The 25,397-nt window shown below is 48.2% G+C and overlaps 1 protein-coding gene across 1 annotated transcript in view; it reads right to left on the minus strand.

The window, feature by feature from the left end:
• The window catches only part of LOC144806274 (uncharacterized), a 192,652-nt gene that overhangs the window by 53,160 nt on the left and 114,095 nt on the right, over positions 1 to 25,397 (minus strand). Inside the window, 3 exon segments of the mRNA XM_078672667.1 lie at positions 5,410 to 5,474; positions 16,227 to 16,993; positions 18,223 to 19,025. Of these exon segments, the coding sequence (XP_078528793.1) occupies positions 5,410 to 5,474; positions 16,227 to 16,993; positions 18,223 to 19,025 (1,635 nt within the window).

Raw genomic sequence — 25,397 nt, forward strand, 5'->3', positions numbered from 1 at the left:
GGAGACGTGTGGCAGGCAGAATGCCTGAGGGAAGCCGGATGGGGGCGGGAGAGCCTGGTGGGGGGGTGGGAATGCGAGGGAGGAGAAGTGTGGCAGGCGGAATGCCTGTGTGCGAAAGCGCGATGCGCTTGGAGTGAGGCCGGATGGGGGCGGGAGAAACTGAAAGTACGAGTAGGAGGGAGGCTGATGCACGTGCTTGTTTGCTCACGTGATTCACGTGAACTTAATGAAAACCGCAGTGCAATAAGCCCTTGGTTTCACTAGGATTTCGAGCACTTGAATTCTCGCTCCGCTCAATGCGCTTGCGCGCATTGATAGGTCGTGAGACCTAAAGAATAGCTATTGTGAAATGTAGTGCTCACAAGAAAGTTACAGATAAGGTGGGACAAGGTAATGCCTTTGCAGATCGAGTGGCACGTGAGACTGCGATGCAGCCCAGCACTACTTCCATGTATGTAGTGAAGTTGCAAGCTGAGCGGTGACACAATGCTAGGCAAGAAGTATTAGAGATACAGAGAGCCGCTTCTGAGAAAGAACGGGAGCAACGGTCTAAAGATGGAGAGTTTGATGATGAAGGTTGTTGGCAAAATAAGCAAATGGAATCCATAGCTTTTGTACAACCTATGGTTCAGATGGCACATGGGCTAGCACATGTTGGAGCTTCAGCAATAGTGAAATTGCTTACGCAAGTTTGGGAGCATACAGAAATTGGTAGCACAGCTAAGAGAGTAGTACAATCATGTATGATTTGTTTGCAATTTAATCCTGGAAAAGGGACACTAACTCCTGCAGGAGGGTTTGCTACACCAACTGCACCTTTTGAAGTTTTGCAAATGCGTTATATTCAGCTTGAACGCTGTAATAATCTGAAGTATGTCTTGGTGGTGGTATGTGCCTTTAGTAAGTGGATTGAGGCGTACCCCACAATTAGCGAAAATACAGGCTTTTACTTCTTTGACTTGGCCAGATGCGTTGCCACTGGCATTGTTGTCTATTAGATCAGTACCGCATTCCCGGACAGGTCTCACGCCCTACGAGCTTGTGTTCGGGAGGCCAATGAATATCTCGGGAGTTCCTAAACCAAGTTCTATTTATGATGTACCTTGTGTCTTAATGAATAACTATTTGCACAATTAATTGATAACTTGGTTTCTATTCATCAACAGGTTCGAGAAGCACTTCCTGATAGATCTAAAGGTGAAGGCCATGAACTCCGACTGGGTGACTTCGTCATGGTGAAGTCATTCGAGAGGTCGAGCAGTCTGGAGCCGAGGTGGCGCGGACCAGAGCAAGTATTACTTGCTACGAGGACAGCGGTTCGAGTCACGAATCGGAGAACTGGGTCCACAGTACTCGCTGCCGGAGAGTACGTCCTGCCTTGGTGGAGCCTGCTGTGTTGACCGACCATCGAAAGGTTTTGACTGCGGAGAAAGGCCACGCCGTGACACCTGACGGATCTGAGGAGTTCTTCCCGGACCCGACAATCCCTGGAGCATCGAGATATAATTTGAGGCTGAGGAAGGAGTTTGCAGTACCTGTGAAAGTTGTCTGAGCATTCCCTGGGTCAGTGAAACGGAGAGCCCATGTGGCAAGGGGGGGTCAGCCATGCATTAGAGTAGTGACACCCGTCTTGGCCCGTGGTGAAGAAATTAACGGCTACCCAGGGGTAAGAGCTCTGACGACTACTTTAGTTTCTGGAAGAATTGTCTAGTGCTCTTATTGAAATGGAGAGAAAGAAGGTTTTTTGTGCTATAGGGTTTATTGCTGCTTTAGTGATTATGTCAACAATCACTTGGTCTGTTGAGAAGACAACTCCTGCTCGTGAGTTGTTTGTTACTACTACGCCAATACCGGAGGAGCACTTCTTCTTTACGCTCCTGTATCAGGAGCAGAAGCATCGTCAATCTTATCTCAACAACACTTTTATTCAGATGCTGCATCATACTCATAATGCTACAAACTCAACCAATTGTTGGGTATGTGGGATGATGCCTGCTCATCAAAAGAAAGGAGGAACACCTTTTATACCTCTTCCTTTCTCACATAATGGCTCTTGTCGAGCCTGGTTCGCTCTCTTGTTTGCAACCAGAAAGCCTACAGTAGGTGGACTTCTTTTCCGTTTGAATAAAGAGTGTTATCAAGACAAGGATGGGTACCCTCAAGCTAATGGAGCTAAATGGGAGGAATACCGACCGAACAATATTTCAACGCCATATGTCTTCAGCATCACAAGAGACTCTGCCGAAAGTGAACGCTTTGTGATTTCTGTTACAAAGACTAAAGCCAACATGTGTACAAAGTGTTGGACAGATTCCTGTTGGAATAAGGGACTGCTTTACCGTTTTTAATATAGATGGAATAAATTATAGTTCTTTCCTAGCTTCACATAATACATACTTTGTATGTGGCAGCTATGGGTATTACCGACTACCAGCTGGGTGGTCGGGTGTATGTTATGTATCGTTTTTATTGCCCCCTGTATTTTTAGCACCTGCATCATATCATCGAGATCTTAAATTGTTTAGTAATATTACTATGAATCGGTATAAAAGGACTTTGAATACAGATGATGTAGATGAAATAGATACTACGTTACAGCAATATGTGGACTTTAATCTAGGACTGTTTTTTTTGTAGGTGCTGCATTAAATAGTAGGAAAGTGCGACGATTGACTAGGGTTGTGGAAGCTGTTACAAATCAGGCAGCTATAGCACTTCGAAATATTACTGAAGAACTGAAAATTGCTAGAGTTGTTGCACTCCAGAACAGGATGGTGCTAGATGTTATGCTTGCTGACCGAGGTGGTTCATGTCGCATCATTGGTAGTAGTTGTTGTGTGTTCATCCCTGATCACACACCGTCATTGTATAATGCGATAAATAAACTCCATAAGATTGCTTCAGAAATTCATACAGAAAATGGTACTTGGACTTTTGCGGGATGGTTTTGGACTCTAGTTTCTGCTTGGGGCTGGAAAATATTGACTGTGCTGTGTATCATAATTGCGATAATCTTTACATGTTGTATATGTGTGCAATGTGGTCCAATATTATGCTCTATGTGCATTACTGCCTGTATACCAGCTAGGAGAAATACTGCAGATATGAAAGTAAAAAGTATTTTAGCAAAGAAGTAGCTGAAACAATGAAAATTGGTATACAGGATGAATATTTAGACTATCCCAGGAAGTCGAATGTATTCAGCTAATGCTGAAAGGGTCGTCTGTTGTAATTTAACAGCAATTAGATTAAGCATTAGCAGAAGACATTCTGTATTTGGCAACTATCGTAACAATTCAGTCGACTCCATTTTGTATTTGTGGCAGCCATTTTGTCCTTCATATGCTGCCATGTGCTCACCGTGTGTTTTGTCCTACTTCCTTGTTAACTGCGCTCAAAATCTGCCCAGCGACAGGCTATATTTAGTATCTCCTGTTTTAGCGCATGCCCAGTAGAGTCTACAGCTGTTAGTAATTAGTTCCAGATAGGAATGTGTTTTCGAAGGTCGAGAACCGTTAACTCTGCCCACTCACCGATTGTGCTTCTAAAATGTCCTTATATGTACATAAAACTCATTCTTGTGTCTTGTACCGCCTTCTTTGAGCCCCCTCTTAGTGTATAAAAGGGCCATGTGCTTTAGTTCGGTGTGCTACTCCATACAATACTGAAGGGTGTTGTGTGGACCGTAGTACCACCTCCGGAGGTTAATAAACTATACTTTTCTATTTTCCAGTTTCTGTGCCAACTTCTTCCTATGGTCTGAGGACTTTGTGCAGAGAAGGGCAAACCTCTTGCACTGGTAGACCTAGCTGAGGTTTACTTCTACACTGGATAGGCCGCACCTCCACTGCACCCCCAGCCCAGGACAGGTCTCTCCTCCTTAGCACAGTACAGACCTCACCTCTTCTGCACCCCCTGGACAGGTGTCAGGGTGTATCAAAAAGTAATTAAAGCTCTTCTTTGTCTCGCAGTATCTGCCATTGAAAGTGCATTGCAAAGATCACCCGCTCGCAAAAGGTCGCAGGCGATTATAGCGCGGAACCGGGCATTTTGTCCACCATAAGCGTGGAAGGGTATACTCAGATGTGAGTCCCTTGCTCATTGCACCATCAGGATTCAAGCAAGCCGGGCCGACGACGCCTGAAATGGCAGAAACCGGTCCCCGGAAGCTTGTTTCCTTCCCAGTACAAGAATTGGCTTGGTAGTTTGGTTTGCCCTGTTCCCATCATGCACTGGGACAGGAACAGACTAATTTGCATATAGCCAAGTTCTGAGCTGGGATGGTGCAGTGAGCTAAAAAACGGTGATGGATCAAGCCCTGATCTTTGGACTGGGTAAGAGTGGTCTGCTTAATTCAGGCACTCTGTTCATCACCACCCCCTTTTCTGAATCATTTTGTCCACCATAAGCGTGGAAGGGTATACTCAGATGTGAGTCCCTTGCTCATTGCACCATCAGGATTCAAGCAAGCCGGGCCGACGACGCCTGAAATGGCAGAAACCGGTCCCCGGAAGCTTGTTTCCTTCCCAGTACAAGAATTGGCTTGGTAGTTTGGTTTGCCCTGTTCCCATCATGCACTGGGACAGGAACAGACTAATTTGCATATAGCCAAGTTCTGAGCTGGGATGGTGCAGTGAGCTAAAAAACGGTGATGGATCAAGCCCTGATCTTTGGACTGGGTAAGAGTGGTCTGCTTAATTCAGGCACTCTGTTCATCGCCACCCCCTATTCTGAATCATTTTGTCCACCATTAGCGTGGAAGGGTATACTCAGATGTGAGTCCCTTGCTCATTGCACCATCAGGATTCAAGCAAGCCGGGCCGACGACGCCTGAAATGGCAGAAACCGGTCCCCGGAAGCTTGTTTCCTTCCCAGTACAAGAATTGGCTTGGTAGTTTGGTTTGCCCTGTTCCCATCATGCACTGGGACAGGAACAGACTAATTTGCATATAGCCAAGTTCTGAGCTGGGATGGTGCGGTGAGCTAAAAAACGGTGATGGATCAAGCCCTGATCTTTGGACTGGGTAAGAGTGGTCTGCTTAATTCAGGCACTCTGTTCATCACCACCCCCTTTTCTGAATCATTCTCCCCTATACTACCAACAGGGAGGACAGCGGTGGAAGTTGCCGGTCTAGTCCTGAGTTCCTGGACACGGGCGCGAGGTCTAGACCAGCTTTGAAGTGCGCCGGTTGATTCTAGAACCGAGGCACCAATGGATTTTTTAGAGATTAGTGATATTCTTTCTGTAGTCTAGTTAGATGGAAATAGCGAAATTTTTTGCCAGGCTTAGGCGCATGTTCGAGCACTTTGGTGCGTCGGTTAGTTAGTTCGGTAATTTAGAACTAGAGAGAAATACCAATTTAAAGTGAATAGGAAAAAAGAAATATAAAGAGAAGAATTAACACTTACCCATTGAATACTTCTGTACCTGATTTCTTCGTTGCTTGGTTGATGACGGAGGCTCCAGAAGGTTTCTAAGGGAGAAGTAAGAGAAATTCAGAAGATAAGAAAGTAAGGCAGTGAGTGAATGAACGAATGAGTGAAAAAGAATAAACAAACTCAGAGTTAAAGGGTGCGAAAATGTTGTTTATAATGCAGGTTACCAATGAATAAAATATTTTAGGAGCAAAAGCCATAGGCTCTCTGGGAAAGAAAATATATATATATATATAGAGAGAGAGAGAGTGAGAGAGTAAGAAAGTGGAGAAGGAATTGAAGAAATTTAGTAATGGTGTGCTTTTCTGTTACATCGATGAGTGAACATTTTGTAAAGAAATGTCCCAAGAAGCCAAAAACCTTCAAGAAGTAAAACTCTCTGCACCACTAGTAGAAGGAGTTGGGCTGGTGGTTGCTAACAAGGATACAACGCCAATTTCTCATCAAGTGGCCAATATTCTACAATCTTCTGCTCCACACCTTATTCTGACGAGGAACCTAGGATTTCAAGACAGAGTTCTTTCAGGAGTGGGCGTGATGCTGGACTCCGGTGCTACGGGGAACTTTCTCCCAGATATGACGCACCTCCTCTGCACGCCCAGCCCAGAACAGGCACCACCTCCTCTGCACCCCTGGACAGGCCTCACCTGCTCTTAACGCCCTGGACAGGACATGCCTCACCTCTTCTGTACCCCCGGAAAGGCATCACCTGCTGTTAACCCCCTTGACTGGACATGCCTCACCTCCTCTGAACCCTGGACAGGCCTCACATGTTCTGTACCCCCATGGACAAGACATGCCTCACCTCCTCTGCACCCCCTGGATAAGCCACGCCTCCTCTGCTCCCCCTGAACAGGCATCTCCTCTGCACCCCTCATGACCCGCCTCACCTCCTCTTTTCCCCCTGGACAGGTCTCACCTGCTCTCCTCCCCATGGACAGGACTTACCTTCTCTGCACCTCTAGGACAGGCCTCGCCTCCTTCGCAACCACCCCACCCCTGAAAAGGACATGCTTCACCTCCTTTACACCCTTTGGACAAGCCTCAAATCCTCTGTACACCCCCCGGACAAGCCTCACCTCCTCTGCAACCCCTGGACATGCCTCACCTCCTCTGCACCCCATGGACAGGCCTCACCTCCTCTGCACCACTCTGGACAGGCCTCACCTCCTCTGCACCCCATGGACAGGCCTCACCTCCTCTGCACCCCATGGACAGGCCTCACCTCCTCTGCACCACTCTGACTGGCCTCACCTCCCCTGCACCATTGGACAGGCCTCACCTCCTCTGTACCCCCGCGGGACAGTCCTCACCTCCTCTGCACCCCTGGACAGGCCTCATCTCCTCTGCTACCCCTGTACAGGCCTCACCTCCTCTGCACCCCATGGACAGGCCTCAGCTCCTCTGCAACCCCTGGACAGGCCTCACCTCCTCTTCACCACTCTGGACTGGCCTCACCTCCCCTGTACCCTTGGACAGGCCTCACCTCCTCTGTACCCCGCGGGACAGGCCTCACCTCCTCTGCACCCCTGGACAGGCCTCATCTCCTCTGCTACCCCTGTACAGGCCTCACCTCCTCTGCTCCCCCTGGACAGGCCTCATCTCCTCTGCTCCCCCTGGACAAGTCTCACCTCCTTTCCTACCCCTGGAGAGGCTCCACCTCCTCTGCCCCCTGGACAGGCATCACTTCCTCTGCCCCCTGGACAGGCATCACCTCCTCTGCCCCCTGGACAGGCCTCACCTCTTCTGCACCCCATGGACAGGCCTCACCTCTTCTGCACCCCATGGACAGGCCTCACCTCTTCTGCACCCCATGACAGGCCTCTCCTCCTCTGCACCCCTGGACAGGCCTCACCTCCTCTGCACCCCTGAGAAAATCAACTCCCCAGCACACGTATTTAAGAAAGATGTGGTTTCCCTCCAAGTTAAAAACAAGTACAGTAAATGAGTCACAGAATATACACAATTCTTTCTTTCTTTTGTCTTGTTCGCGTTTTATTCTGGTGTTCTCGGCCACAACCAACGAGTATTTCGTCGCTACAGGGTGTGATCCCGCGACTTTATCAAGGCTGTGTAAAAAATAAAAGGTACAGAACCATGGTCTAAATAGAAGTCACATCCTTGTCAGTCATTGGTATTATTTTTTCTAAAATTAAATACGGCCACAGGGCATATAAACTAAGGGGGTTGTCTATGTTGGGTATACAAACAATAGTAACCTAACCTTGTTGAGACGATACATGTAAAACAAGCATTTACAATTCAACGGTCTCGCCTTTGCCAAAGTTAGAGCTATTGGCATTGTAAATGACAATTTTTTTATTTATGTGTTGGTTTTGAAAACAGATAAATAAATGGCATTGTCATTTACAATGTCAATAGCTTAATTTGTCGCATATGGCACAGAAAGAACTGAGCGATGAGAGACGTCACATAGAAAAGTAGAGCAACAAGTCAAGCTAAGGGAACACAGGGCAACCTAAGGCATTGCAGGCCTTGAGTAAAGCGACACAGCAAACACAGACAACTAATGGAGTCAGTAAAACAACACAAGAGAACCTATGACAAGACTTTAAACAAAACAACACATGGCAAACTAAGACAACACACGACAAAGCAGGGCACCAAAAGGGAAACAAACAGAAAATAAACCAAAGTAATATATGCCTCACATTTCAGCACAAAAATCAAGACAATTCCAAACAGGCTAAGGCACAAGGCAATCTAACGCAACACACGAAAACTACCTTAACACGAGGTACCCTGAGGTAATTAAAAGCAAACCATGAAATGCAAAGTAGGAAAAATACTTATACGGTTCCAAAGGCGAGACCTATTGTCTATAGCAATCAGACCCCCCAGGATATAGCGGCATGGATTAGCAAATTTAGCGGCACAAAAATGGAAATTTAGCGGCAATTTTGCGGCATTTTATTTGGCCATTTTTCCTACAACAAACACAGAAATCTTTGTTTTTTTAGTTATTTAACAACATGAAGCTATGTATGTATACTAATGTAAGCATTCCTCCATAGAAACACTCTTGATTGTGGGTTTAAGTAATTCCCTTTTCCTACAGCTTGAGGCCCGCATAAGGCTCGAGTGCCCCCTTCTACATGGGCATGCCATCAATATTTATATATAGGTACCCAACCTCACGTGCCCGCGCTCGTCAAAACGGGCACCTTGGAGTACAGTACTCGAGGTGCTACAAAGCAAAAATACTTTATGGCCGCAACACGTCGCACATCTTTACAGGCGCACGGATGGGCTCGGGTGTCATAACTTTCCTTCCGGTCCGTTTCCGATGAAATTCGGAGTTTTCCGTGTTTTGGCTTGCCTGGAAACATGGAGCCACGTTTGCATCATATTTCAAAGACAGAACAAAATATAAGTAGGTAGCTTTCCAAATTAAAACACCAGGTGATCGTATTCTTTGATTGTAGAAAATGTTGGGGGAGCGGATGTGGCATAACGGCAAGAGCTGCCCATGTTGGGACAGGCGAACCAGGTTCGAGTCTCGGCGTCTGCTCAACATCCTGTGATTCAGGGCACATAACTTAATCTCTCCATCCCTACCCAATTTTTTTTTTAACGAAACTGGTGATCACTTATAGCGTTCTACTTCTTATATCTTCGGTCGTGGTCGCTATATATTAAAAAAGCATCAAAAGAAGAGGGAAAAGACGATGGGGGAGAGATACGGAGTTATTAAATGATAGAAAGAGACACTGACAGGGTAGAGCATGATCGAGTGACTGTCAGCGGATGATAGCGAAAAGAGATTGGAAGTCGTATTGAGAAAACCTGCAATCATTTGGAAAGAAGAATAAGATGCAGAGGGAGGGGGTTCGGCGTGCTCAGCACTCTCCTCCCTCACTGCACACACAGAGGCACGAACAATCCCACCACACCTCCCAAAATAGCCCTTCTCAAAATAAGGAAAAAAACAGCAGCAGCTTTTTTATTTCAAAGAGTAAACACGGAGGCTGCGGGGGTCTGGAGGTTATGGAAAAAGAGGAAACCATGGTGCTTAATCAACCGCGCGCACACTTCCCTCCGTAAAATTAACCAGACATGCATCCCTGGAGCCCATCCAAGAGTTAACCCTCGCAGTAACTGTAGTAGCTAGCGTTCTGATAGCTCACCGTGCCTAATTGAAACCAGTATATATGATCTATGAAATCTGCTATTCACCAAAAGACTTACAGAACAGTTGTGAAAGTAATTGTCAGACCCCATTCGGGTGCACGAGCAGAGAGAGGGCAGACGGGCTACTGCCACCAACTGGGGTGATTACGGTAATTAGGCAAACACAAAGAGATGTACGGAGCACTGAAGCTTTTCAGCCACTCGCCCCCAGTCACGGCGGAGACAGACACACCCTCCTTTCCATTGGCTCACGGCAAAATGGCGGATTTCGCAGGCGTTTTTGCAAATATCGCGGCATTTGCACAGATCGGCCGATTTCGCGATTTTTTTGCAAATCGCGAAATCGCGATAAGCTGGAGGGTCTGAGCAATGCTTGTTAGAGTGTGCAGTCGATATGTCTAGTCAGTGTATTTTATGCACCTTCGTTAGTTCACTTGAGGGTTGTAGTTGTCTCGTCTGGAGGTCTTCATTTTTTCTGAGAAATAATGCAGCTTTTAGGTGGTTCATGGCAGCAATTTCTACACATTTTACATGCAAAAGTACAAAACTAATTATAGAGGTATGGTTTAGCAGGGCTCGTAGTTGGGATGTGTAGGACTTGGTTAGGTGGCCGACTTTTCTGCATACATTTTGGAAGACCGTTTATACAGACCGACAAATTAATTAGAGCTATTGTTGTACCATGATGCTTGATTCAAAATGAAGTTTAAACATCTTGCTTTACCGTCCTCACCACCCCCGTGACCGACGGAAGCTTTGAGAGAGAAATAAATAAATGGTTCAGGGTTGCAGTGTTCATGAGTTTTTTTTTTTTAAATGTACTACTTCCTGATGTTCCCTAAATCAATAGTTTTGGGAAGTTTGAGGGGACGACGCTGATCTAATTATGTAGCGCATTGTATTAATCAGTAATGTTGACATTTAAACTCGCTGATGTAAAATGTAAACGTTATAGAAAAGTTTCATTAAAGGATTTACGCTTTGCAGAAGGCTTTCACTAGTCAACATTGATCTTGTGGCATTGGGCAGATACCCATCAGTAGCATTCTGTGATTCCCCGTTTCCTGGATGTCTAAGTTGGTGTCAGAAATGCTGAGAGTGAATGATGTATTAGTATGTTATGTGAGGGTATAGCTAGGAGACAGACAGTTACATGAAGGATGAAGCTCTGAGGGAACATATCTTCTATTCTATTCTATTCTATACGGAATTTGTTAAGCGCACGGTCACCCAGGGGTTTCATGGCGCTGAAGAAAGCAGATGGCAGATGGTAAGTGGAGGGGCAGATGGTGTATTGCTCTAACCGTACGCTTGTTTAAATAGCCAGGTCTTCAAGGCTCGTCTGAACTCGGTCTGTTTCTGTAACCTAAGGGCCCAACATGAAATAAAGATCTCAATTGAGTGGCTCTTGTATGAAGTTCCTGCCCTCTGACTTAAACGTTTTTGCAACATGCCTGAAACATAAAACACAGTAAAAATCAGTATCCTTTGTGCCCCTGCACCTGCTGCCCCAAGCCTCGCCTCTGGGTAACACTAGGATGGCAGAGACGAGTTGGGCACCACGCGCCATAGTATTCTAATTCACGCGCACTAAGACACAAGCGCTCAATCGCATCTGCCTTCTACGTGGTTGTCAAGGACCAGCAGAGGCGTCAGTTCTGGATGCTCAAACCGCGCATCTGCTTCCAGCTACTGCCAGAGCACACGACTGCAAATGCCCTGCAGTCCTGTCCTTCAGAAAAGAATGTGCAGCAGGATACAGGGTGCGGGGATAGGACCGCGAGCACGTGCACTTTGCACCAGTACAATAACACTTTGAACGGACGCTTCTCAGGACTAACTAGTGCAAAATCGATATTTGCGCGTAGTGAGCTATGCAAAATGTTTACCATACGCCAACAGTGCAAACCTATTCATTTCTAGGTCAGCTAACCTGTGCACATGCTTTGCACTGGTGTGGCGATGCAAGCCTGCAGTGCACTAGTGGTAAATTGGAGGGGGGTGTCATTGTCTGCTAACAAGATCTAATCTGCCAGATTCTCCGAATAGGCGGAGAATGCAGTGTTGTTGTAGGAGCAGGACACCGTGTTTACTTTGTGCAAGAAAACACTGGTTTAATTTTGGTAATCGGACTTAATTTCTCACCAGACTGATTCCGAGAAAGCGATAGAAAGGCAGAAAAGAGGAAGAACGATTATGAGAAACCCAACATAACAGAAAGTGGGAGATAGTGATGAACGCGAACAACAATTACATATAAAGAGGGAGTTTAGAGAGGTGTACGACAAAGGCATGAGGTGAAATAAAAGAATCACAACAAGTGTGTACTTATTGTCAGTGGTGTGCAAATCGAGTCGTGATTGGTTGAGTGTTTCAAAGAAGCTTTTCATTTGAACGCTCGGACACAGTTTTATTTATTTTGCTTACTATACCAGTTGTGGTTCATGAGCACACAATCTTATTTATTTTGCTTAATATAACAGCTGTGTTTCAACGCCCTGAATACTCGTGCGACTCTGCTGGCGCTGAATACTGGTGGCGCTGGTGGCTGCGGAGTGACACGACAATGACAGCTCAGCATTTCCTTCTTGGCGCAAAAGGAAGGCCGGGGCCAGGTGCGGTGAGCCAGGGCTATCAGCGGTCCTACATTATTGAAAAGTCAATATGAGATGTCTCACTATTGCCTGCCGCCTAGCCTACCTCTGGAGGCATCCCACTGACTCAACTCCACAGCATCCGCCTGTTCGGTGACTCCCAGGACGAGCCCCAGCCGCCTGCTCGATTTAAGGCAGGCAGTATCATCGTCAGGCGCAGCTCTTCACAGAATGCTTCCCCGCTAAACACTCACTTCAACCATCCAAGGAGCGCTACTGAGGCTGCAGGCCTCATTAATAATGGATCCATGCCTAGCAATAGATTTAGACAACTGGTATTTACGTATCGGTTCTTATTGGAGTCAACAAACTGTCGTATGCCCCCATCCCTCGTCTAGCGGCTACATAAAAAAAAATTAAACTAGCTGTGCGCTTGCACTCTCACGAACTTCCGGTTTCGGGATGTGCACGCTTACGGCTGTCGTGGGGAGGGACTTCCGTCTTTGCGAGAAGCCCGCGGAGTGGATGGCCCAGAGGAGCGGTGGCAGCAGAAGTCAGGAGTGGCGGCTGAGGCCGCCGATGCGGTAAGTGGGGCTTGGTGTGTGTGTGTCTGCGCGTGTGTGAGCGTGTGTGTCTGCGCGTGTTTGTGTCTGCGCGTGTGTGTGTGCCTTCGGCCCGCCTGCGTAAGCGCGTCCACAGACCTTGGTAGGCTCGTGCACCGCTCTGTCTCCCTTGAGAGACAACTGGGCGACAATACGTCTCGAGAGCGAGACCTAAAAAGCATTCTAAGATACAGTGTACGATGGAGAGAGCGAATCCAGATAAAACTCCAATGTTAAAATTACCTCCTTATAGCCCTGGTGCACAAAATCCTTCGTACTTTCAAGTGTGAAAACACGTGTCTGTGATTTGGTCCGAATGATGGCTATCATGTCGCATGCTCTAGTCTAGGGGTCATAAGTCCCAAACCTTAGAGCCCCAAGTGTATCAAGCATGAAGTTGAGAAATAAATACCTATACCGTCCCAGTATAACTTTCTGTAAATAAAGGATATTTTTAAACGTCTGAAAATCCATCTCTGTAAAGTTCCAGAGTGCTGGTTATTTCAAAGAAACCTACTGTTGCATGTCTAGTTTATTTTCTCCTTCTTTTCTCTCCCTTCCCATTGATCATGATAATGACGTAGGCAGGAATGTTCAGTAAATATTTATAGGAGAGCCACGCCCCTGTTACGGAGTCGGCTTCTTCCTTCACAGCTGTTCCTTCACCTTTCGTGAGCTCGCTTAATTTAATAAAATACTTCACTTTCTATTTTACTCGTTTATTGCATTTCTGTGACCTACATCACAACATATTTTTTTTTTCACAACAGATTTTTTTATTGAATAAAGCAAGCAAGGCAATCAATGTGGCACCCCACAATCAGGGGGAACCACCAAGCATTTGGATACATTGTATATTGCAGGATCTGAGTCGGATCTAGAATCATGGCAAAACATGTACATGAGAAACTACCCCCCACCCCACCCCAAACTCCCACCACCCACAGCCCATCCCTCCCCGTTATCCCTCCCTAACCCTGTGCATGTGTGAAGAAGAAACCACGTTGTATGAGCATAATGTGGCAGGCATGGCGCAAGTCGCAGGCCTATACAAAGGAGGAAGTCTAGAGCTCCTCCTCAGATTCGACTGGGGGATCCAGTGGCAAGTCCCTATAATCGGCCCACTTTTTCCATAGCTTGTGGGGGCATCCTCGCGCTTCAAATATCGGTCGCTCCAGACCCATACAGAAATCTAATCCTGCTTTCCATGCACACAGAGGAGGGGCCCTTTCGTCTTTCCAAGCCCGTGCTAGGTCTCTCTTGGCCAGGACAAGCCCCAGTAGCAGTAGATGGCGCTTATAAATATTCCCCCCCACTCCCTCAAGAATATGAAGCAATCCTAAACGATGGGTGCGGGGCAGGTCCCAGTGCAGCACTTCAGACAGGCAGCTCCACACACCTCTCCAAAAACCAGCTATTCTTGGACACAGCCATACAGTATGGAGCAGCGAGCCCACCTCCACCCCACAACGCAGGCATTCCGGCGATTCAATCAGTCCAGCTTTCCATAATCGCTCGCGGGTATAGTAAGCCCTGTGGAGAATTTTGAATTGGATAAACCTGAGCCTCATTGCGATGGCAGTCCCTTGCGGGGATTCCAGAGCCTCCCGCCAATCATCCTCGTCCATGGGACCAATGTCCACCTCCCAGGCCGTCCGCAGGGGAAGGAGGTCGGAAGAGCAGTGAGTGACCAACGTTTGGTATATACGGGATACTTTTTTGTCTCCGAGATCGCCCATAAACAATTTCGCCTCAATAGGGCTGAATTCGGGGAGCGAGTCCAAATCGGCAATGCTGGGTGTTAGCGCATGCCGAAGCTGCAGATAGCGGAAGAACTGGGTCCGTGGCATGTGGAACTCCGTACTGAGTTCCTGGAACGACTTGAGGGCAACTCCAGACATCACATGTCCCAGTAACGAGATCCCGATCGCGTCCCATCCATCAAAACCCGACAGGGAGGCCAGTGCAGGCAGTCGACCGTTATGCCACAGCGGTGTTTCCGCAGTCAGCCTACCCCACCAGCCCATGCGTCGCAACGCTTGACGCCAAACAATGAAGACAGTTTTTGTGACTCTAGGCAACTCCCGCCGTAGCTGAGCAGAGTAGAGGAGCACGTGAAGCGTATTTTCACCCATCAGCACGCGTTCTAACGCGTAGGCCGGATCACCCCTATCGCTTAACCACCAGTCATTGAGGATGAGCAGGTGAGCAGCTTGATAGTAGGACATGAGGTCTGAGGTGGCGAGTCCTCCACAGTATGTGGATTAGAAGCACGTACGCAGCGCCACCCTGGCGGACCCCCCAGCCCACAGGAACCGTCCCAAGACCGAGTTCACCTGCCGAAACCATGAGGATGGGACTGGATGGGGATAGTTCTGCAGCTGATATAGGAGGCGTGGAAGCGCCACCATCTTGAAAATGGCGGATCGACCAAATATATTAAGAGGCATCCGAGACCAAGTTTTCACGTCAGGCTGCACCCGCTCCCAAACCGGCAGCACGGAGTGCTCCCATGTGAGGTTCACTGATTCCGATAGGAACACTCCCAGGTATTGCAAGCCACCAACCGCTACCCGCAGGTCCAATGTCCAGGGATCCGCCACCGCACCACCCCCAAGGACCCACAGGGTGGATTTACCTAAGTTGAGGTAGAGGCCCGAGACCTCTCCGAAGACCTGCATTATTTCCAAAACCCGCGGCCCTGAGCGTCGCAGGTCGGTGAGGAAGAAAAGGACATCATCTGCGTACAACGCAATTCTATCAGAGAGGCCCCGGGGCCACACAAATCCTCGCATCTGCGCATCTATACGCACCCAGGCGGCCAAAGGCTCCATAGCAAGGGCGAATAGGTAAGGGGATAAAGGGCATCCCTGTCGGGTTCCTCGGCCAATGTGGAAGGTCTCCGACACCGCCCCGGCAATACGCACTGCAGCCGTGATATCCGTATAGAGCAGCTTAATATAGGACAGAAATACCGGGCCCAGATTGAGACGGGGCAGGAGCGCGAATAGGTACGTCCAGCTCACCGAGTCAAATGCTTTATTGATATCAGCAAGCAACAAAGCTGCCTGCTCACCTGTGGCCCCCATAGCATCTATCGCAGCCCATGCACGCCGAATATTGTGGCGCGTAGCCCTGCGAGGCATAAAGCCGGATTGGTCGGGGTGTACCAGATCCGTTATATACGGAAGCAACCGATTCGCTAGAGCTTTGGCCAGTATTTTGGCTTCTATGTTAAGCAACGAGATGGGGCGATATGAGTCATGTCTATCGGGGGGTCGACCCGGTTTCGAGAAAACTACTACCTCGGCATGGCGCCAATCAGGAGGCAGCCTACCCTGTGCCCGTGCCGCCTCAAGCGCACGACGATAATGGGGCCCTAGTTACGTATGAAATTGTTTTTTAAATTCACAGGGGTAGCCGCTCGGCCCGGGGGCCTTACCTACATTGAGCTGTCCCAGCGCCTCCCCCAGTTCCTCCGCCATAAGAGGAGCATCTAGGGATTTCCTGGCCTCATCTGACACTGCTTTTGGGGGCAAGTCATCAATAAATTTAGCCACTTCGTCCACTGATAAGCGATCACACGGAGCATATTGCGTCGCAAAGTAGGTGGCAAAGCTCGCTGCTAGTTCGGTAGGATCGGTGATGACCACCCCATCCTCAGCCATAAGACTAGGCAGTGTGTCGGGTTTAATGCTATATTGGCATAGTCTATGGAGCAGGGAGCTCGATTTATCACCCCACTGGTATATCCTGCTCCTCCTGGCCAGCCATGCCTGTCTGGCTTCGTCTAGTAAGACCGACGCATAGGATTGCTGTGCCTGAAGAAGCAGCCGTATGCCAACTTCATCCCCTCCTCCTCGACTCCGCCGCTCCAGTGTCTCTACTAGTGCCGCAGCCGCCGTGATCGCCTCGCGACGCCCACGGCGGGCCGCAGTGTTCCACGCAATGTCCACCCCTCGCACAGTGGGCTTCAAGGCCTCCCACACCACCACCGCGTCAATATCATCCACTAGGTTCTCTCGCCAATAATGATCTACGACCTCCCGAAGATGCTTGACATAACCAAGCTGTTGGAGATGCCACGAGGACATCCTCCATCTGAAAGGTTGACGTTTCCTAAGAAGGTCCACTTCAATTGACACTGGGGAATGATCAGACAGTCCCCTTGGCAAGATCTCCGCTGCTCGCACCCTGCACATACACGCCCTGGGAACAAACACATAATCCAAGCGTGAAAAGGAACTGTGTACAGCAGATACAAACGTATATTCGCGCGCTGTAGGGTGCATATGTCGCCAGGTATCAATCCAGCCCATTCCATCACTCATTGCATGTAGCCTAGTAGGGGGGGGGGGAATGGGGGGCCGGCTCACTCAGCTCCTGACGCCTCTGGCGGTCCATACACACGTCCATCACCTCATTCCAGTCTCCCCCAACTACCGCCAGGGACTCTAGGATATCCTCCCACATTTGGAACAGTTTCTCAGCCAGGGCCCACTGTAGGGGGGGGGGGGCATAGACACTCCCAAGGACCACGGGTTCTGTACCCACCTTGCCCTTGACAAATAAATAGCGACCCTGCGGGTCTGCCCACGTCTTTTCATGTTTGTAGGCCACCCTACGATGGATTAAAACAGCTACCCCTCTGGATCCCCTGGAAAAGCCAGCGTGGAAGACCTGCTGATAACCAAACCGCTGCAGGCTGAGCACCTTCGACCCCATCATACGAGTCTCCTGAAGCAGAAGCACATCTGCGGCGGTTCTCTTTCCCCAGCGGAGGACCGCCCCACGTTTCACCTTGTCCAGCATTCCCCTGACATTCCATGTAACCACTCGTAGGGACTCCACTGGGAGTCTGTGTACCATATCAGCCATATTCAGGTGGAACCCGCCATGAAGGCCCTCTGCGCCCACACCACCCACTACGCATCAACATCTGTATCCTCATATAAAACACGTGCAACCCCCCTCTTCCGCCCCAAAACTCGAAAACCACAAGAAAAGCAACAGCTGTTCCCTCCCACGTACCCCAAACCCCCCCCACCACAACCAACTCTGTACCCACTACCCGCACCTCCCAACTCCCCCCCCTATACCTCACACAACTATGAAGCATCTGTCGCGGCATGGGCAATCCCAAGCCCAAAGCAGAGGGCCTAAGACCAACCATGCCAATGGATCCCAACTCCCGGAAACCCAGTTGTCGCAACCCCCCCCCCAAACAATTCCTACTGACGTAGGAGAGGGACTGCCCCCAATCTGTGGTCCCCGAGCCATTCCCACCACCCCACTCAAGTCCAATAACACAGTCTCGAGATGACGCTGAGGCATCAAATAAGCATCTAGTTCACCGGGCCACAGCCGCCACTTCTCCAATCCCCGGGAACCACACCATCAAACAGGGAACACAGAGTACCTGAGTTCATCAGTGTCACTTCCCAGATTGGTCTGAGTCTTCAGTTCTGCCACTTTCCTGTGCATCAGAGACAGAGGCCGACCGCTTCAGTGAGCGGGACCTCCGATTTCTCCTACTCTTGGTCGGTCGATCTCCCCGTTCCTGCGACGGCCCCCTCGAAGATCCCGGGTTCAATCCCGGCTGAGCATGTGGCCTGAGCGCCACTGTTTCATCCTTCCACTTAAAGAGATCCTCCGGAGAATCAAAAAACAGCGTTTTGGACTGGAAGATCACCCTCAGGCGAGCCGGGTACAGCAACGAGTATTGGAGTTTCAAACCCCGCAGCTTCGCCTTTGCATCCATGAAGGACTGTCGCCTCTGCTGCACAAGCTTAGTATAGTCTGGGAAGATCATGATCTTTCGATTTTCATAGAGGAGAGCATCCCTGGTCCTGGCTTCCTGCAAGATGGCATCTCGGTCGTGATAATTCAACAGTCTAGCTATCACCGCCCTGGGCCGTTCACCCTCCGGAGGCCTCTGGGTCAAGGCGCGATGTGCACGTTCGATGATGAAACAGTTGGACAGGGCCTCCGGAGGCATCCAACTCTGCAACCACTGAGCAAGAAACTGTTCCATGTTCCCCTTCTCACAACGTTCCGGAAAACCGATGAAGCGGAGGTTGTTACGACGAGCACGTCCTTCCGCATCCTCAGCCCTAAGCGCCAGATTCTTCTGCACAGATTCCACTACTGCCAGTCGTTTCTTCAAGGAACCCACATCATCCTCCACCACCGAGATCCTGGATTCTGCTTCGGTAATCCGCGCTACAGCGTTCCGTAGATCCTGGCGAATCAAAGTAACATCGACACCAACCGCGCCTATTTTGGCGTCCTGCATATCCCTGGACTGGGTGATGGCGGCCATAAGAGCTGTATTGTCCGCCCCCCCCCCTGAGGGGGGTTGTTGTTGTCCACCACCCGATGGGCCTGGGCCTCCAGTGGGTCCCGTGTATTTATCTATGGTCGGCTGCTTGGTTGGACCACCGCCTCCTCCTCGGGTCATGATTACCAACCGCCAATGGGCCACCGACAGTCAACACAGGTATGACAATATGGGGTCTCCTATCTCGTCTGTGCAGTCCTGCCGGGACTCACCCAGCCGATCTCTCCCACTGCCGGGTGTGTTCCCCCGTGTTTCTGATCCCGTGTCCCGGCTAAGGTAGGTCAAGGCAGGCCTCAGGATCTGCCCCCACACCGCCAGCGGCCCGCAAGTCCTCTGTTGCACCCCCCGTATGCTGTAAGTCCGGCTGCTACCGCCATGAACGTCTGGGGGCCCAGACGCGGGTACTCACTATTCGTCGTCTGCTGCAGGGCCCACTGACAGTCGTCCCACTGTGCTCAGGGCCGTTCTTTGTGTGGGAGCAGCAGGGAGGTTCCCCGCCAATCCCAGCGCTGAGGCCTCGTCCAGCCCCGGAGGCGGCCGCAATCCACAGCGAGCCCCGGGCGGGAGTCGCGAAACTCGAGGCCCCCGGCTTCGCTGGTTCCACCAGGCCGCAGCGTCTAGTAGGACGAGCTCACGCCCCTCCGGATCCTCAATCGTCCCGCTGGGCTCTCGAGGGATATGCGCCGACTATTGTGCGTCCCGCTGGGCTATCTCGGTGCCAGGAAAGCGACAGGGCGGTCACGCCACACTGGTGTTCCCCACTTCGGGTGCGCCAAAATCGAGTCCCCTGCCTTCCGGCCGTGCGCTGGGCCGCACTCCCCTCGCTGTCTCCCGGCCGCGTTCAAGGTGCCCGGGGCACCGCCAACCACACCGGAGGAACTCAGGCACCTACAGCAGTTGTCGCCTCACTCTGGGTGTGATGTAGAGGCTCGGTGATCAGGATAAATGAGCAAATATGTCGCGGGCAAGCGGGAGCTCTAGAAAGCTGCGACCGCCATTGCACCTCGCTAAGCCACGCCCCCATCTCAACATATTTGGCAACGAGGTCGGGATACGAATTTTCGTGAAGCGAGCTTGCGCAAAGAGTTCGGTCGGAGCGTCTTAACCACAACTTCAAGGCAAGTTCAGTATTTATTGATGTTTGGAGGTTATGACACTCGCCTAATTTTCAATTTCCATTTAATTCGAGAAAACGGTAATTGCCGAGTGTTAACATCACGTCGTGGCAAGTACCGAAGAAGACGTGAAGTCCCCGTGATATGCAGACGACGGATTGCTAATATTGAAGAGGCAAGTTATGATGTATTTTTTATCATATTTAGTTTACACAAGTTGAAGTGTACGTATTTTCCGCTACAGAGAGCAGTTTCTGAGGTGATCGTAGCGTCAGTGAGAGCTGACAGTTCAACTGTCAATTTCTTCGCGCAAACTGCCATTCCGATTCACACAGCTGAGAGGCAACGTCAGCTGTTCACGTCAAGACGTCATCAACGTGTTCGACGCGACGCCATTTTGCCTCTTGTCAGAAAGTCATAGCGTCGGGAAAGCAAGGTAAATTGCAACCGAGTGACTGTTTTATGAGATTCTTCACGTTACTCGTTTTAAACAGTGCGAGTTTACCTACTTCTTTTTGAATCCTACATTGGAGTAACCTTTTCACGTTATTTCACATGTGACTGATTTAAAAAAAAAATATATATATATATATATATATATATATATATATATTGCAATTTTCTCTTCTTCTTAAAGTAAAAGAAATATGTGACACATAGAAAAGTATATACTTTCAAGGATTTTGTTTTATTAACCATTCAAAATTGCTCTATTCATTAAGAAAGAGACTGCAGATCTAGATAACATGGCAAATGAATCGAACTTCAATGCTCCTGCAGTATTTCTAAATGAACCTGGCAAACCAGTTATGAGATGGCGCAACTGGTACAGGGCCTTTGAAAACTATTTAATTGCCATAAATGGTAAGTGATTCGACGCAGAAAGGAAAACAGCTATTTTAGTAGGTTTATTAGGCGTAGCAGGCCAAGAAATTTGTTATAGTCTGCCCGAGTATGAACCACCATCAGGTCAATTCATACCATTAGATGAATTTCAGGAAGCAGTTAAAAGATTGGAACGACAAATCGATGAGGAGGAAAATATAATGGTGGGCAGACACCGTTTCTCAATGAGAAAACAATCTGAGAATGAGAATGTGGAGGAATACATAGCAGCGTTGAGAGTTCTAGCAACGAAATGTGATTATAATGATAGAGTGGACGAATATATACGCGACCAATTCGTCTTTCATTGTTATGAAAAGAAGATTCAGGAGAGACTATTGGCATGTAAGAGACCCACTTTATCTGAAACTATTGACATTGCCATGGGTATCGAAAGATCAGTGGAAGGGTCAAGGGAAATAACGGGAACCGCAAACAAAAATGCAAATGTATATTTGGTTAATGATAAAAAAAGAAATTTATATAGCAACAAGAGTAAGCCACATGCTAATACTAACATTTTGCAATTTGTATGTTATAAATGTGGTTCTCACAACCACAAGGCAGATTCCTCAAATTGCCCGGCTTTGGGAAAGAAGTGCACAAGATGTTTAAAGGTAGGGCATTTTGCGGGGTTTGTGGCACATTTGGCCAGAAACGTTTTACACCAACTTAAAATAAATTGCGTAGAAGAGTTTGATGAGAACATGTGTTCTAACATTGTAATTACTATACAAGAAGATTACAAAGACATAAAAGGCCTTTTAGGTGTAGCCACTGTGGGAGAAGTACAATTGAACATTATGGCGGACTCGGGTTCACCTATTACAATTGTGTCTGACAAAAAATTCCTGCTTTATTGGCCACAAGTTGATTTGGTTGAGTCAGATGTAAATCCTAAAGCCTTCGGTGAATCTGACATTAATATATTTGGTTATTTTGTAGATATTTTGAACATTAAAGGCAGGAGTATCTATACCAATATATATGTTGCAGAGCGAGGCAGGGACATTGTTGGTTGGAGAGACTTAGCTAAACTCAAAATAATCTTGAAGCCCGGAGCAGAAGACCCCATCATACTGGATGATGGATTTGTTTCCAACATTAATGTTTCTTCTATAACATGTGAAAATGAAAATGTAAATAACATTCTAAGTAAGTATGAGTCACTTTTTGAGGACAGAATAGGTTGTGTGAAAGGTTTTGTTCACAAGATAGTTCTCAAGAAGGATGCAGTACCGGTAAGACATAGGGTAAGATCACTCCCTCTATCAGTCAAGAATGATTTAAAGTTGGTCCTTGAAAAATTGGTAAATGAAGGAATCATTGAACCAGCAGATTCTGCTGAATGGGTTTCGGGAATAGAGAATTCCGCCTGTGTGATCTGAGGTCACTTAATAAAAATATTCTAGTAGATTGTTTCCCTCTTCCAAGAATACAAGAAATCCTTGCAGCCACAGCAGGTTCAAAATGTTTTTCCTTAATTGATCTCAGATCAGCATACCACCAAGTCAGGCTTGATGAGGAATCAAAAGAATTGACCACGTTTATCACACCCCTTGGAGCTTACCGTTATGTACGATTGCCATTTGGGTTAGCATCCTCAGCTAGCGTTTTCCAAAAGCTCATGGAAAATATGTTTGGGCAGATGTCTGGAGTACAAAAATTCCAGGATGACATACTTATCCACGCTGGAAAAAGTACTTGGTAAGTTACAAGAGAGGGGCATGACAGTTTCAAAAAAAAAGTGTGAGTTCTTAAAAACTGAATTGGAATATTTAGGCCATGTGATCAGTCAAGAAGGTATCAAACCTAAGATGAATTTAATCAAAGCCATTGCTGAAGCACCCAAACCTGAAGACAGGGATGCGCTCAGGTCCTTTTTAGGTCTCGCCTGTCGATGCGCATGCGCATCGAGCTTGCGAGACTATTGGGGCTTAAACAGTCTTTAACCAACTTGCAAGGAATCGTGGCGATTCCTTGCAGTGCCCGTGAAATTCAAGCTCAATGCGCATGCGCATTGAGCTTAAAAGCGCGTGCACATCAGTTCCCTCAGCCGGCTGCTTTAACACCCTCTCCCCGCTCCGCCCCCTCCCCTGCCCGCCGTGTCGCATTTCTCCTCCCCCCTCCCCTTCTCTCCCTCCGTCTTGTTTAATCCCTCCGTCTTGTTTAATGTAGCGTTCTTCCATATCCGCTTTTATCGCATTCATACACCATCCGCTACTCTATACACGAGCGCTTGCACTCTCAGTGTATGTCGGGATGAAGGCACATGTCACACACTGTGGCCGGTGAATTGCTTTGCCGACTTCCTTCGTCGTAAAGGGTACTTGTCCTCATCGCAGGGTTATGGTCATTATTTTCGGTCCCCATCACATTATTTTCCCTTCTGTTTATTCTTGTGTTCCATATCCGCTTTTAACGCGTTCATAATACACCGTCTGCACTCTCAGTGTATGTCAAGAGGAAGGCGTGTGTCACTCACCGTGGCCGGTGAATTGCTTTGCCGACTTCCTTCGTCGTAAGGAGTACCCGTCCTCATCGCAGGGTTTTGCGGTTTCTTAATAACGTTCGGCTGCATTCTGGTAACAGACAATGTGCACCCGCAATCTATACTTGGTGCTTTCTCTGTTTAGATGCTGAATTGACTGGTTGCAAGTTGTGTATGTGTGTATACCCACCTAGGAAGCGCATTCAGATGTTTCAACAATTGCTGTTCAACCTTGACAGCGTGCTTTAATTATTTTCGAGCGATCCTGTACTTTCTATAGGACACGGAGAGCCCAAGCGGCAAAAATGCACAGCACTACGCAAGAAAATGTTCCTCTCCCCAAAGCCCTGGTATTGTATGTTCCCTTGAAGTCCTGATCTCCATTTGGGTGGGGTGTATTATTTACAAAGTGAAAGCTTGTTCTTTTTGTGACTTGCGGTACAGTTTTGTTTGGCTTTGTAATAAAATCTCTATTAGCTCTCAAGTGCTTGGCAATACTCCCCCCATCCAAAATCCGTCATCGCTCCCGGCCCCGCGGCCAATGCTTGTTTTTCCTCGCTCTTGCCCAAATCACTCGCATGAACTCAAAAGACCGTGTAAACGCGCTTTTTGGTTCTGTTTAGGAACCAATATTTGTATTTGCCCTTCTGTTTTCAATTGCGGCTATTTGACCCTGCTGTTTCAACAGATAAATGCAAATTGCAAGCAATTTGTCCCAAGCCCGAAAGTGTGCTTCTGGGAGGAGGAGCTTTAACACATACACGCAGCCACCTATCTTAATAGCTGTGCAGTCGGGGATACAGGAGCTTTCCTAGCTACGGTGCTGGGTGCAGGAGGCAGAGGTCGTCTGTATATTCATTCTTCAAGATCTTATGTTTGCTCAGTATGTTCCCTCCATTAACTGACACCTTTCGATTGTATGCATTCGAAATGTCTCGGCATCTCTCTCTCTCTGGTCGAGCTCCTCTGTGTTTTGTTTTAAACTACTTTTATTTAAAATGAAACGGGTGTGGTGAAAGAACGACACATCCTCCGCACCTCACGATAATAATTAGTTGATCTTTAAATGGCTTTGACACGCAAGGTAGCAACACGGAGACATTTTTAGGAAAGGGTTTATTTATTGCACAGTTGGAGTTTCATACAATCAATAAGGAATGTATCTGTGTCGTACAGCATATTTTAAATTTCAGTTTTCAAAGTGACACATTAAACTACTGAAAATATATTATTGCAGTTTCCTTTGCGAATATGCGAACAAACTCCCCGACCATACTTATTTCTCCAACTCCCGCTTGCTACCCTGCTCCCCCTCCCCCGCCTCGCACCAGACTACCATTTGTCGCATTTAGACTACCTTCTCCCCCACCCGACTTGAAAGGCAGCCTCACACACCAACATTTGTCTCTCACACCACAGACTCCTGCTCCCCCGCCCACCCAGCAATGCCGAGAGCTATTCCCTCCCACTTGTTACTGTCTCTGCGCTATCTATCACACAACGTGTTTTTTTTTCCGGGCCCGGCTTTCACATTTGAAATGTGGGGCACGTGGACCCGCTGGTAGACGGGGAGCGAGGGGGTGCGGGGCCTAGCGCTTAGATGGGCATCTCGTTCTACCCAGCTACACCCTTTCTACCCGCCAGGGTGCCGTTGTTGTGATGATTGTACCAATAGTTTTATATATCAACAGGTCTCGCCCCCTACGGCTCTGTACGCCTGGCTTTACATTTCAAAATATTAATCTGTAACTCAGGGAGCTGTTGATGTAGTCATGCGTCTAC

This window comes from Lissotriton helveticus (genome assembly GCF_964261635.1).
Source record: "Lissotriton helveticus chromosome 1_1 unlocalized genomic scaffold, aLisHel1.1 SUPER_1_unloc_6, whole genome shotgun sequence".
NCBI lineage: Eukaryota > Metazoa > Chordata > Amphibia > Caudata > Salamandridae > Lissotriton > Lissotriton helveticus.